The 12812-nt window shown below is 44.5% G+C and overlaps 1 protein-coding gene across 1 annotated transcript in view; it reads right to left on the bottom strand.

Annotated features, from left to right (window-relative positions):
* Positions 1-12812, bottom strand: part of LOC121569333 (catenin delta-2-like) — a 461200-nt gene that overhangs the window by 60421 nt on the left and 387967 nt on the right. The window contains exon 20 of the mRNA XM_041880205.2: positions 898-1150. Coding sequence (XP_041736139.2) covers positions 898-1150 — 253 coding nt within the window. The remainder of the gene's footprint in view (positions 1-897; positions 1151-12812) is intronic.

The following is a 12812-nucleotide window of genomic DNA, read 5'->3' as shown; positions in this document are numbered from 1 at the left end:
CGGACCTCAATCCTATAGAACATTTGTGGGCAGAACTGAAAAAGCGTGTGCGAGCAAGGAGGCCTACAAACCTGACTCAGTTACACCAGCTCTGTCTGGAGGAATGGGCCAAAATTCACCCAACTTATTGTGGGAAGCTTGTGGAAGGCTACCCGAAACGTTTGACCCAAGTTAAACAATATGAAGGCAATGCTACCAAATACTAATTGAGTGTATGTAAACTTCTGACCCACTGGGAATGTGATGAAATAAATAAAAGCTGAAATAAATCATTCTCTCTACTATTATTCTGACATTTCACATTCTTAAAATAAAGTGGTGATCCAAACTGACCTAAGACAGGGAATTTTTACTATGATTAAATGTCAAGAATTGTGAAAAACTGAGTTTAAATGTATTTCGCTAAGGTGTATGTAAACTTCCGACTTCAACTGTAGTTCCTAATCACAGAAGATGAATGAGGGACGATTGGGTGGAATGAAAACATGCCTGAGCCTGTATCAACGTCTACAGGGTGCAACATCACTCACCGTTACGTTACACTAACATGCTACCCAGAACGGACTGCAGTGAACTCCATAGTGATACATCAACACACAAACCCCACGTAATGATCTTCCTGACAACGGTTTGGTGTCATAGAAACCGTGACCTTCTGGTTGCCAAGGTTGTTTAGAAAACCCTGCTCTGTCTCCCATAGCGACAGGGGTTATATTCTGGTAGCGTCAGCGCTATGTTCTGTCAGTACGCTTCACTGAGCTCATAGACTCACATAGTGATGAAATACTGTTTTCACCACGTAACTAACTTCCTGTTTCTAGTCCCTGGGGAGTGAGGCCCTAACCACAGTCATCCTAGGATCATCCTGTGATGCGTGTGTGTGTGTAGTCCCCTTACTTGTCTCCTTTGCTGCGAGCGATGCCGATGAGTTTCTCTATCCCGCCGGCGTCTCTCAGTGCTTTGGCATTCTCCATGTTCTTAGTCATGACCTCATGCAGAGCGCAGCAGATAGCCGTTACTGTATCGTCTGACATGATCTTGCTGGGTGCTACTGGAGCCCCGGTACCGCTGCTAGTCCCACCGCTGCCCCCAGTACTGCTATTGCTGCTGCCCGGTAACCGGTGGACAAGGTCACGCATGGCGTATTTACCTGAGAGGAGAGGGAGACAAAAGAGATATTGCTTGGGTTAGAATTCTGAATGTGTGTGTGTGCGGTGTGTGTGTGTGTGTGTGTGTGTGTGTGTGTGTGTGTGTGTGTGTCAGGAAAGTAACAATCCTCATTGGTTACAGCCGCTAACCCGGGTCGCCATGGGTTTTTGAATCCAGCCCCACTGCCCAATGAGTCACCTTCCCCATATCTCCCCCGTCTTTCCAACACTTAACTATCTCTTTCCCTTCCTCATCTCCAGCCCCATTCACCAGTTTCATCCTCTAACAATCAAACCTTACAGAGCAGTGTAATACTTCCTCATTGATTGTTTGAGCAACTTTCTGACACTGCAGTCAAGGACAAATGACGTTCTAAGTTCCCAAGTCTGTCTGTCCTCAGTCTCTCTCAGCATGGTCTGTCTGTCCTCAGTCTCTCTCAGTGTGGCCTGTCTGTCCTCAGTGTCTCTCAGCATGGTCTGTCTGTCATCAGTCTCTCTCAGTGTGGCCTGTCTGTTCTCTGTCTTTCTCAGCATGGTCTGTCTGTCCTCAGTCTCTCTCAGCGTGGTCTGTCTGTCCTCAGTCTCTCTCAGCATGGCCTGTCTGTCATCAGTCTCTCTCAGCATGGTCTGTCTGTCCTCAGTCTCTCTCAGCGTGGCCTGTCTGTCCTCAGTCTGTCTGTCCTCAGTCTGTCTGTCCTCAGTCTCTCTCAGCATGGCCTGTGTGTCCTCAGTCTCTCTCAGGTGGTCTGTCTGTCTTCAGTGTTTCTCAGCGTGGTCTGTCCTCAGTCTCTCTCAGCGTGGCCTGTCTGTCCCCAGTCTCTCTCAGGTGGTCTGTCTATCCTCAGTCTCTCTTAGGTGGTCTGTCTGGCCTCAGTCTCTCTCAGGTGGTCTGTCTGTCCCCAGTCTCTCTCAGGTGGTCTGTCTGTCCTCAGTCTCTCTCAGGTGGTCTGTCTATCCTCAGTCTCTCTCAGGTGGTCTGTCTGTCCTCAGTCTCTCTCAGGTGGTCTGTCTGGCCTCAGTCTCTCTCAGCGTGGTCTGTCTGTCCTCAGTCTCTCTCAGGTGGTCTGTCTGGCCTCAGTCTCTCTCAGCGTGGTCTGTCTGTCCTCAGTCTCTCTCAGCGTGGTCTGTCTGTCCTCAGTCTCTCTCAGCGTGGTCTGTCTGGCCTCAGTCTCTCTCAGCGTGGTCTGTCTGTCCTCAGTCTCTCTCAGCGTGGTCTGTCTGGCCTCAGTCTCTCTCAGATGGTCTGTCTGTCCTCAGTCTGTCTGTGGAGCAGCCCTGTGCTGAAGTCAATACACTCTGACTCATCTGGTATTTGGAAGAACAGATTAACGTGGACGAGAGGAAATGAAGGGAAGAATCTGACATTAACAGAAAAGAGAGAAGTCAGAATGAGAGGAAAACCTGAGTAAAAGCCGGATAGAGGGAAGGATGGAAGGAAGGAGGGAGGAAAGGACGGGGGGAACAATGAGCCTTCGCTATACATTAGCATACACCATCTTTGTGAGTCATTCATGCTCAATTGGCGACACGTTATAATTTCACAAAATGTCAACATTGACACACATCTAGGAGGCGGACATCTTTGGCTGATTATGACTCTGAAACATGACACACTGGTGAAGAGCTGCTCTTTCAGATTGACTCATTCTCTCTATAGAAATGTCACTTGTCCATGTGAGTGGATGGTTACCTGCACAGGAAAATGGAAGTCAATGGGTTAATTGACGACGGAGGAATAAAAACAGCTGTCAATGTCTCACTGGTGGACTAGAACCCAGAGTATATAATGTATATCTCAGCAGGACAAGACTAGAACCCATATAATATACTGTTCCATCAGCAGGACTAGAACACAGAGAATATACTGTATCTCTCAGCAGGACTAGACTAGAACCCAGAGAATATACTGTATCTATCAGCATGACAGGACTAGAACCCAGATAATATACTGTTCCATCAGCAGGACTAGAACACAGAGAATATACTGCATCTATCAACAGGACTAGAACCCAGAGAATATACTGTATCTATCAGCAGGACTAGAACCCAGAGAATATACTGCATCTATCAACAGGACTAGAACCCAGAGAATATACTGTATCTATCAACAGGACTAGAACCCAGAGAATATACTGTATCTATCAGCAGGACTAGAACCCAGAGAATATACTGTATCTATCAGCATGACAGGACTAGAACCCAGATAATATACTGTTCCATCAGCAGGATTAGAACCCAGATAATATACTGTTCCATCAGCAGGACTAGAACACAGAGAATATACTGTATCTATCAGCAGGGCTAGAACCCAGAGAATATACTGTATCTATCAACATGACAGGACTAGAGCCCAGATAATATACTTTATCTATCAGTAGGACTAGAACCCAGAGAATATACTGTATCTATCAACATGACAGGACTAGAACCCAGATAATATACTGTATCTATCAGCAGGACTAGAACCCAGAGAATATACTACATGTATCAACATGACAGGACTAGAACCCAGATAATATACTGTATATATCAGCAGGACTAGAACCCAGAGAATATATTGTATCTATCAACAGGACTAGAACCCAGAGAATATACTGTATCTATCAGCAGGACTAGAACCCAGAGAATATACTGTATCTCTCAGCAGGACTAGACTTGAACCCAGAGAATATACTGTATCTATCAGCATGACAGGACTAGAACCCAGATAATATACTGTTCCATCAGGACTAGAACCCAGAGAATATACTGTATCTGTCAACAGGACAGGACTAGAACCCAGAGAATATACTGTATCTATCAGCATGACAGGACTAGAACCCAGAGAATATACTGTATCTATCAGCAGGACTAGAACCCAGAGAATATACTGTATCTATCAACAGGACTAGAACCCAGAGAATATACTGTATCTATCAGCAGGACTAGAACCCAGAGAATATACTGTATCTCTCAGCAGGACTAGACTAGAACCCAGAGAATATACTGTATCTATCAGCATGACAGGACTAGAACCCAGATAATATACTGTTCCATCAGCAGGACTAGAACCCAGATAATATACTGTTCCATCAGCAGGACTAGAACACAGATAATATACTGTATCTATCAGCAGGGCTAGAACCCAGAGAATATACTGTATCTATCAACATGACAGGACTAGAACCCAGATAATATACTGTATCTATCAGCAGGACTAGAACCCAGAGAATATACTGCATCTATCAACATGACAGGACTAGAACCCAGATAATATACTGTATCTATCAGCATGACTAGAACCCAGAGAATATACTGCATCTATCAACAGGACTAGAACCCAGAGAATATACTGTATCTATCAGCAGGACTAGAACCCAGATAATATACTGTATCTATCAACAGGACTAGAACCCAGAGAATATACTGTATCTATCAGCAGGACTAGAACCCAGAGAATATACTGTATCTCTCAGCAGGACTAGACTAGAACCCAGAGAATATACTGTATCTATCAGCATGACAGGACTAGAACCCAGATAATATACTGTTCCATTAGCAGGACTAGAACCCAGAGAATATACTGTATGAAAAATGTATGCACTCACTAACTGTAAGTCGCTCTGGATAAGAGCGTCTGCTAAATGACTAAAATGTAAATGTAAATCCCTCAGCAGAACTAGAACCCAGAAGATATACTGTATCTGTCAGCAGGACTAGAACCCAGAGGATATACTGAATCTGTCAACAGGACTAGAACCCAGAGAATATACTGTATCTTTCAGAAGGACTAGAACCCAGAGAATATACTGTATCTGTCAACAGGACAAGACTAGAACCCATAGAATATACTGTATCTCTCAGTAGGACTAGAACCCAGAGGATATACTGTATCTGTCAGCAGGACAGGACTAGAACACAGAGAATATACTGTATGTCTCAGTAGGACTAGAACCCAGAGAATATACTGTATCTGTCAACAGGACAGGACTAGAACCCAGAGAATATACTGTTTTTCTCAGTAGGACTAGAACCCAGAGAATATACTGTATCTTTCAGAAGGACAGGACTAGAACCCAGAGAATACACTGTATCTATCAGCAGGACTAGAACCCAGAGAATATACTGTATCTGTCAACAGGACAGGACTAGAACCCAGAGAATATACTGTATCTGTCAGCACGACAGGACTAGAACCCAGAGAACATACTGTATCTGTCAGCAGGAAAGGACTAGAACCCAGAGAACATACTGTATCTGTCAGCACGACAGGACTAGAACCCAGAGAACATAATGTATCTGTCAGTGCAGCGGTTTGTATCAAACTGTTTATTGGGCTGTATTGGAGTGACAAAACTGGGTAGAGTTGGCGTTCATACATCGAGGGGCCGAGGTGTGTAGGCAAAGTTGGCTGTAGAATATAAAGCTCTATAAAGATAAAAGGACCTTTCAAAGTTTTTCACACAGGGTTATCATTGCAATTCACAACACCCATCGTCCCACTGCTGCCAACTCCTCTCTCTGTCTTTAACGTTCTGTATGGATAGCAGTAATACATTTTAATCTGGGGTGGTGAAATTCCTTCTGTGTCATGTGAACAGCTTAAAAACTGTCAACGCACCCCAATCATTAACAACATGAAGGAATACACACACACAGACACAAACACACACACACACACACACACACACACACAGTGGTTTCCTAAGCACTGCATATTATTAGCAATGAGCGGTGAGTTAATTGGTGAAGTGTTATCTTGTCCTGACAGGCTGTAGAGAGCAAGAGAGAGAGACTGAATGGACTGTCTTCACTGAGAGGACAATATTAAGATCGACTAAAGCTCTTTATCCTGGGGAAGTTTGCTCTACTGGCCAGGGTTTGGTGGGAGACAGGGGAGATGAGAGAGAGAGGAGAGCGAGAAGAGAGAAGAGAGAGAAGAGAGGAGAGAGGAGAGAGAGAAGAGAGAGTTTCAAGTTTCAAGTTTTATTTGTCGTATGTTCGGGATACACATGGTATACAGTACATCGTCCAACTAAATACTTGCAGGTTCCTTATCAACAATGTAACAACAATAAGAAATAATAAAAGATAATAATACAGGAAGGCACAATTTATAGTCCAATATTTACACATGGACATTTCACATTTACATTTTCGTCATTTAGCAGACGCTCTTATATCCAGATCTACTTACAGGAGCAATTAGAAAGTGCCTTGCTCAAGGGCACATCGACAGAAGTTTTTGCCTTATCGGCTCTGGGATTTCAAACCAGCAACCTTTTGGTTACTGACCTAACGCTCTAACCGCTAAGCTACCTGGGGAAGGGGAGCAAGTGTATAACTGAGCAGTATAAAAAGAGTCTGGTAGAAGCAGTTGTGAAGTGTGTGTAGCATGGATGTATATGCGTGTGTGTATGTCTGTGTTGGTGTGTGCATAAGTGAGTGCATGTGTGCTAAGATGCGGAGAATCAGAGCAGGTGGTCAGTCCAGTTCAAGTGTTCAGTAGTCTGATGGCTTGTAGATAGAAACTGTCTCTGAGCCTGTTGGTATCAGACCTCATGCCCCGATACCATGTGCCCGACGGTAAGGGAGAGAACAGCTCGTGGCTGGGGTGTGTGGGGTCCTTGATGATGCTCCGTGCATTTCTCAGGCACCGTTTCGAGTAGACGTCCTGGATGGGTGGGAGCACGGTCCCAGTGATGTACTGGGCCGTCTTCACCACCCACTGGAGGGCCTTTGCGTTCGTAGACGAATCAATTCCCGTACCAGGCCGTGATGCAACTGGTCAGGACGCTCTCGATGGTGCAGCGGTAGTATTTGGAGAGGACCTGGGGCGGCATGCAGATTTTCTTCAGCTGCCTTAGGAAGTAGAGACGCTGTTGTGGCCTCTTGACAAGAGTGGTGGTGTTGTTGGTCCTGGTCCATGTCAAGTCCTCTGTGATGTGGATGCAGAGAAACTTAAAACGTGTGACTCTTTCTATTGCAGTCCAGTTGATGTGGATCGGGGCATGTTCCCTAGGCTTCCTGAAGTCAACAATCAACTCCTTTGTTTTGCTGATGTTGAGGGAGAGGTTGTTGTCATGACACCACAATGCCAGTTCACTTACCTCCTCCCTACAGGCTGACCTTTTCATTGTTGGTTATCAGGCCTACAACCATGGTGTCGTCAGCCAACTTGATGATGGAGTCGGTGTCGTGCAAAGCCACGCAGTCATGGGTGAACAGGGAGTACAGCAGAGGACTGAGGACACACCCCTGGGGGGCCCCTGTGTTAAGAGTCAGTGTGGAGGAGGTGTTGTTGCCAATCCTCACAGCCTGTGGTCTGCCCATCAGGAAATCCAGGATCCAGTTGCAGAGGGGTGGTGTCCAGACCCAGGGCTCTGAGCTTGGTGTCGAGCTTGGAGGGAACAATAGTGTTGAATGCTTAACTGTAGTCAATAAACAGCATTCTCAAATAGGTGTTCCTCTTGTCCAGATGTGTTAGGGCCGTGTGAATAGTAATGGAAATGTAATCGTTTGTGGATCTTTTTGGGCGGTATGCAAATTGAAGTGGGTCTAGGGTGTCAGGTAAGGTTGAGATGCTATGATCCTTAACTAGCATCTCAAAGCACTTCATGATGACAGAAGTGAGTGCTACAGGGCGATAGTCATTTAGTTCAGTTACCTTTGCTTTCTTGGGTACAGGAACAATGGTGGACATCTTGAAGCAAGTGGGGACAGCAGACTGGGATAGGGAGAGCTTGAATATGTCCGTAAACACTCCAGCCAGCTGGTCTGCGCATGCTCTTAGGAAGCAGCTAGGGATGCCGTCCGGGTCGGCAGCCTTGCAAGGGTTAACACGCTTAAATGTCTTACTCACGTTGGCCACGGAGAACGAGAGCCCACAGTCCTTGGGAGCGGCCCCTGTCGGCACAGTGTTATCCTCAAAGCGGGCGAAGAAGGTGTTTAGCTTGTCCGGAAGCAAGACGTCGGTGTCCGCGACGTGGCAGGTTTTCCCTTTGTAACCCTGAATTGCGACTCCACTTTGTCTCTGTACTGACGTTTTGCCTGTTTGATTGCCTTAAGGAGGGCATAACTGCACTGTTTGTATTCAACCATATTCCCAGTCACCTTGCAGTGGTTAAATGCGGTGGTTCACTCTTTCAGTTTTGAGCGAATGCTACCATCTATCCATGGTTTTTGGTTTGGGTAGGTTTAAATTGTCACAGTGGGAACAACATCCCCTATACACTTCCTTATGAACTCAGTCCAGTGTAGTTCCTTGAGGGCCGTCGTGGTATCGGCTTGAGGGGGAATAGACACGGCTGTGACTATAACCGAAGAGAATTCTCTTGGGAGGTAATACGGTCGGCATTTGATTGTGAGGTATTCTAGGTCGGGTGAACAAAAGGACTTGAGTTCCTTTACGTTATCACATTCACACCATGAGTAGTTAATCATGAAACATACAGCCTTTCTTCTTCCCGGAGAGTTGTTTATTCCTGTCTGCCGCAATGTACTGAGAATCCAGCTGGCTGTATGGACGGGGACAGTATATCCGGAGAGAGCCATGATTCCGTGAAACAGAGGATGTTACAGTCCCTGATTTCTCTCTGGAAGGAGATCCTCGCCCTGAGCTCTCAGAATAGCCTCAATTCATTGGGTTATGGACTCTACGAGGTGTCGAAAGCATTCCACAGGGATGCTGGTCCATGTCATGTTGACTCCAATGCTTCCCACAGTTGTCTCAAGTTGGCTGGATGTCCTTTGGGTGGTGGACCATTCTTGATACAAACAAGAAACTGTTGAGCGTGAAAAACCCAGCAGCGTTGCAATTCTTGATACAAACTGGTGCGCCTGGCTCCTACTACCATACCCCGTTCAAAGGCACTTCAATATTTTGTGTTGCCCATTCACCCTCTGTATGGCACACATACACAATCCATGTCTCAATTGTCTCAAGGCTTAAAAATCCTTGTTTAACCTGTCTCCTCCCCTTCATCTACACTGATTTGAAGTGGATTTAACAAGTGACATCAATAAGGGATCATAGCTTTCACCTGGATTCACCTGGTCAGTCTGTCATGGAAAGAGCAGGGTTTTGTTAATGTTTTGTACAGTCAGTATATACTGGAAATAATATCAATAGTTGAAATGATTTAAAACAAATCCTGCTGTACATTTTGATACTAAGTGCATTAATTCCATAAACTGGGAAATCTACAAATATTGAATTCCAATTAAATTAAATTCCAAAGATTAAATGATTTTACAATTCCAATTCATACAGTCCAAACAGCATAATTCCAATTCAATTCCAATTCCATAACTTGAAGATTGTTGAAATTTGAATTTAATTCAATGTAAATTCTCCACTTCATGAGTGAATTTAAGAATTGAATTGGAATTTCAAATTAAATTCGAATTGACCCCAACCTTGTCTGCTATTAATCACTCAATTCACTGTTTCTGTCTCTGATGGTGAAATGAAGTAGCTGAACCAGGGAGGATACCGTTATAAAGCCCTACATAATGCTGTGGTAGAATGACATATACAGTTGAAGTCGGAAGTTTAAATACACTTAGGTTGGAGTCAATAAAACTCGTTTTTCAACCACTCCAAAAATGTATTGTTAACAAACTATAGTTTTGGCAAGTTGGTTAGGACATCTACTTTGTGCATGACACAAGTAATTTTTCCAACAATTGTTTACAGACAGATTCTTTCACTTCTAATTCACTGTATCACAATTCCAGTGGGTCAGAAGTTTACATACGCTAAGTTGACTGTGCCTTTAAACAGCTTGGAAAATTCCAGAAAATGATGTCATGGCTTTAGAAGCTTCACCCCAGCCACGGCTATTTGACATCATTTGAGTCAATTGCAATCCAAACGCCTGAAGGTACCACGTTCATCTGTACAAACAATAGTACGCAAGTATAAACACCATGGGACCATGCATCCGTCATACCGCTCAGGAAGGAGATGCGTTCTGTCTACTAGAGATGAACGTACTTTGGTGCGAAAAGTGCAAATCAATCCCAGAACAACAGCAAAGGACCTTGTGAAGATGCTTGAGGAAACAGGTACAAAAATATTTATATCCACAGTAAAACGAGTCATATATCGACATAACCTGAAAGGCCGCTCATCAAGGAAGAAGCCACTGCTCCAAAAACCCCATAAAAAAGCCAGACTACGGTTTGCAACTGCACATGGGGACAAAGATCGTACTTGTTGGAGAAATGTCCTGTTGTCTGATGAAACAAAAATAGAACTGTTTGGCCATAATGACCATCGTTATGTTTGGAGGAAAAGGGGGGTTGCTTGCAAGCCGAAGAACACCATCCCAACCGTGAAGCACGGGGGTGGCAGCATCATGCTGTGGGGGTGCTTTGCTGCAGGAGGGACTGGTGCACTTCACAAAATAGATGGCATCATGAGGAAGGAAAATTATGTGGATATATTGAAGCAACATCTCAAGACATCAGTCAGGAAGTTAAAGCTTGGTCGCAAATGGGTCTTCCAAATTGACAATGACCCCAAGCATACTTCCAAAGTTGTGGCAAACTGGCTTAAGGACAACAAAGTCAAGGTATTGGAGTGGCCATCACAAAGCCCAGACCTCAATCCTATAGAAAATGTGTGGGCAGAACTGAAAAAGCGTGTGTGAGCAAGGAGTCCTACAAACCTGACTCAGTTACACCAGCTCTGTCAGGAGGAATGGGCCAAAATTCACCCAACTTATTGTGGGAAGCTTGTGGAAGGCTACCCGAAACGTTTGACCCAAGTTAAACAATTTAAAGGCAATGCTACCAAATACTAATTGAGTGTATGTAAACTTCTGACCCACTGGGCATGTGATGAAAGAAATAAAAGCTGAAATAAATCATTCTCCCTACTATTATTCTGACATCTCACATTCTTAAAATAAAGTGGTGATCCTAACTGACCTAAGACAGGGAATTTTTACTAGGATTAAATATCAGGAATTGTGAAAAAATAATTTTAATAATAATGTATTTGGCTAAGGTGTATGTAAACTTCCGACTTCAACTGTAAGGCCTACTTCATCATGTCATAAGATGACATAAGAGCCATGGCAGAGTCATTCATTAGTAATCTTATCAAAGACCAGAACAGAGACAAGGAGATGTTTGACTCCCACTGGTCTACGTCTGCAGCTGTAACAGCCTGAAACCACCTGCTGGGTTCACATGGTACTGAGTCACACAGAGATCCTCAAACTAGCGGTCTCATCTTAAATCTCCACTGGGAGGGACAGGAAGGGGAGTGTGATGGGAGAGAGGCAGGTAGAATGAGAGAGAGAGAGAGATACATGTATTACACTGACACAATGTTGTCCCTCTCCTCTTCAATGGCTGTGCGAAGTTACTGGATATTGGCGGGAACTGGAACACACTGTATTACACGTCGATCCAGAGCATTCCAAACATGCTCAATGGGTGACATGTCTGGTGAGTATGCAGGCCATGGAAGAACTGGAACAGCTTCCAGGAATTGTGTACAGATCCTTGCGACATGGGGCTATGCGTTATCATGCCGAAACATGAGGTGATGGCGGCTGATAAATGGCACGACAATGGGCCTCAGGATCTCATCAAAGTATCTCTGTGTGTTCAAATCGCCATCAATAAAGTGCAATTGTGTTTGTTGTCCGTAGCTTATGCCTGCCCATACATTGGTAATGCTCTGTTGGGCAGAGCATTACCAAAATACTAAATATCCCTGTGTGTGTGTGTGTGTGTGTGTGTGTGTGTGTGTGTGTGTGTGTGTGTGTGTGTGTGTGTGTGTGTGTGTGTGTGTGTGTGTGTGTGTGTGTGCGTGTGCGTGTGCGTGTGTGTGTGTGTGACTGCAGGGAGAGCTTTAGATACTCAGGATATGCAACAGTATGATGAAATTAATGCAATCTGAAATGACTTAATTCAACTGCTGCTGCCTCACTCTGCAGACTCAACCAAGATTATATCTAACAGTCAGTGTTGAAACCACACCTGGTAAGGGTAAGCACACACACGCACACACACACACACACACACACACACACACACACACACACACACACACACACACACACACACACACACACACACACACACACACACACACACACACACACACACACAAACTGGTTAGACTCATTCTCTAATTTCTTATTGCATCCTGTCTCCTGACTCCAACAGACGAAAATACTTAATCAAGGCAATAATAAGTGATTCAATTTAAAGTATGACAATTATACTCAACAATTAGTGTGTGTCTGTGTTTGTGTGTGTCTGTGTGTGTGTGTGATTTGATTGTTTACTGACAGAGAATGGAGAGTGTTATTGAAAGGAAATTGACTGTAATTACCCCAGTAGGATCCCTATGTACCGTATATAAACAGTTTCTCTGTTAGCTGAAGACCTTTACTTTCACTTGAGCAATCATGTATGATCATCAATGATAACTTAAACAAAGTAAGAAAGGGAGGAAGGAGAGAGAGAGAGAAAGGGAGAGGGGGGGGGGGGAGAGCAGAGAGAGAGAGGAAACAAGTCAATAAGGAAGGAAGGATGCGTTTTCACACAACTCAAACAGGGCCTTGGACTGACCTTGCCAGTGGCTGAACCTGGGCGTTTCCTTATAATGACGAATAAAGTGCTATATGCCTCATCAGCCACAGGGGGCGCCATATCACAAGA

This window comes from Coregonus clupeaformis, chromosome 7, assembly GCF_020615455.1.
Source record: "Coregonus clupeaformis isolate EN_2021a chromosome 7, ASM2061545v1, whole genome shotgun sequence".
Classification (NCBI taxonomy): domain Eukaryota; kingdom Metazoa; phylum Chordata; class Actinopteri; order Salmoniformes; family Salmonidae; genus Coregonus; species Coregonus clupeaformis.
The sequence above is the reverse complement of the archived record's forward strand: the minus strand, read 5'-3'. Positions and strand labels throughout refer to the sequence as shown.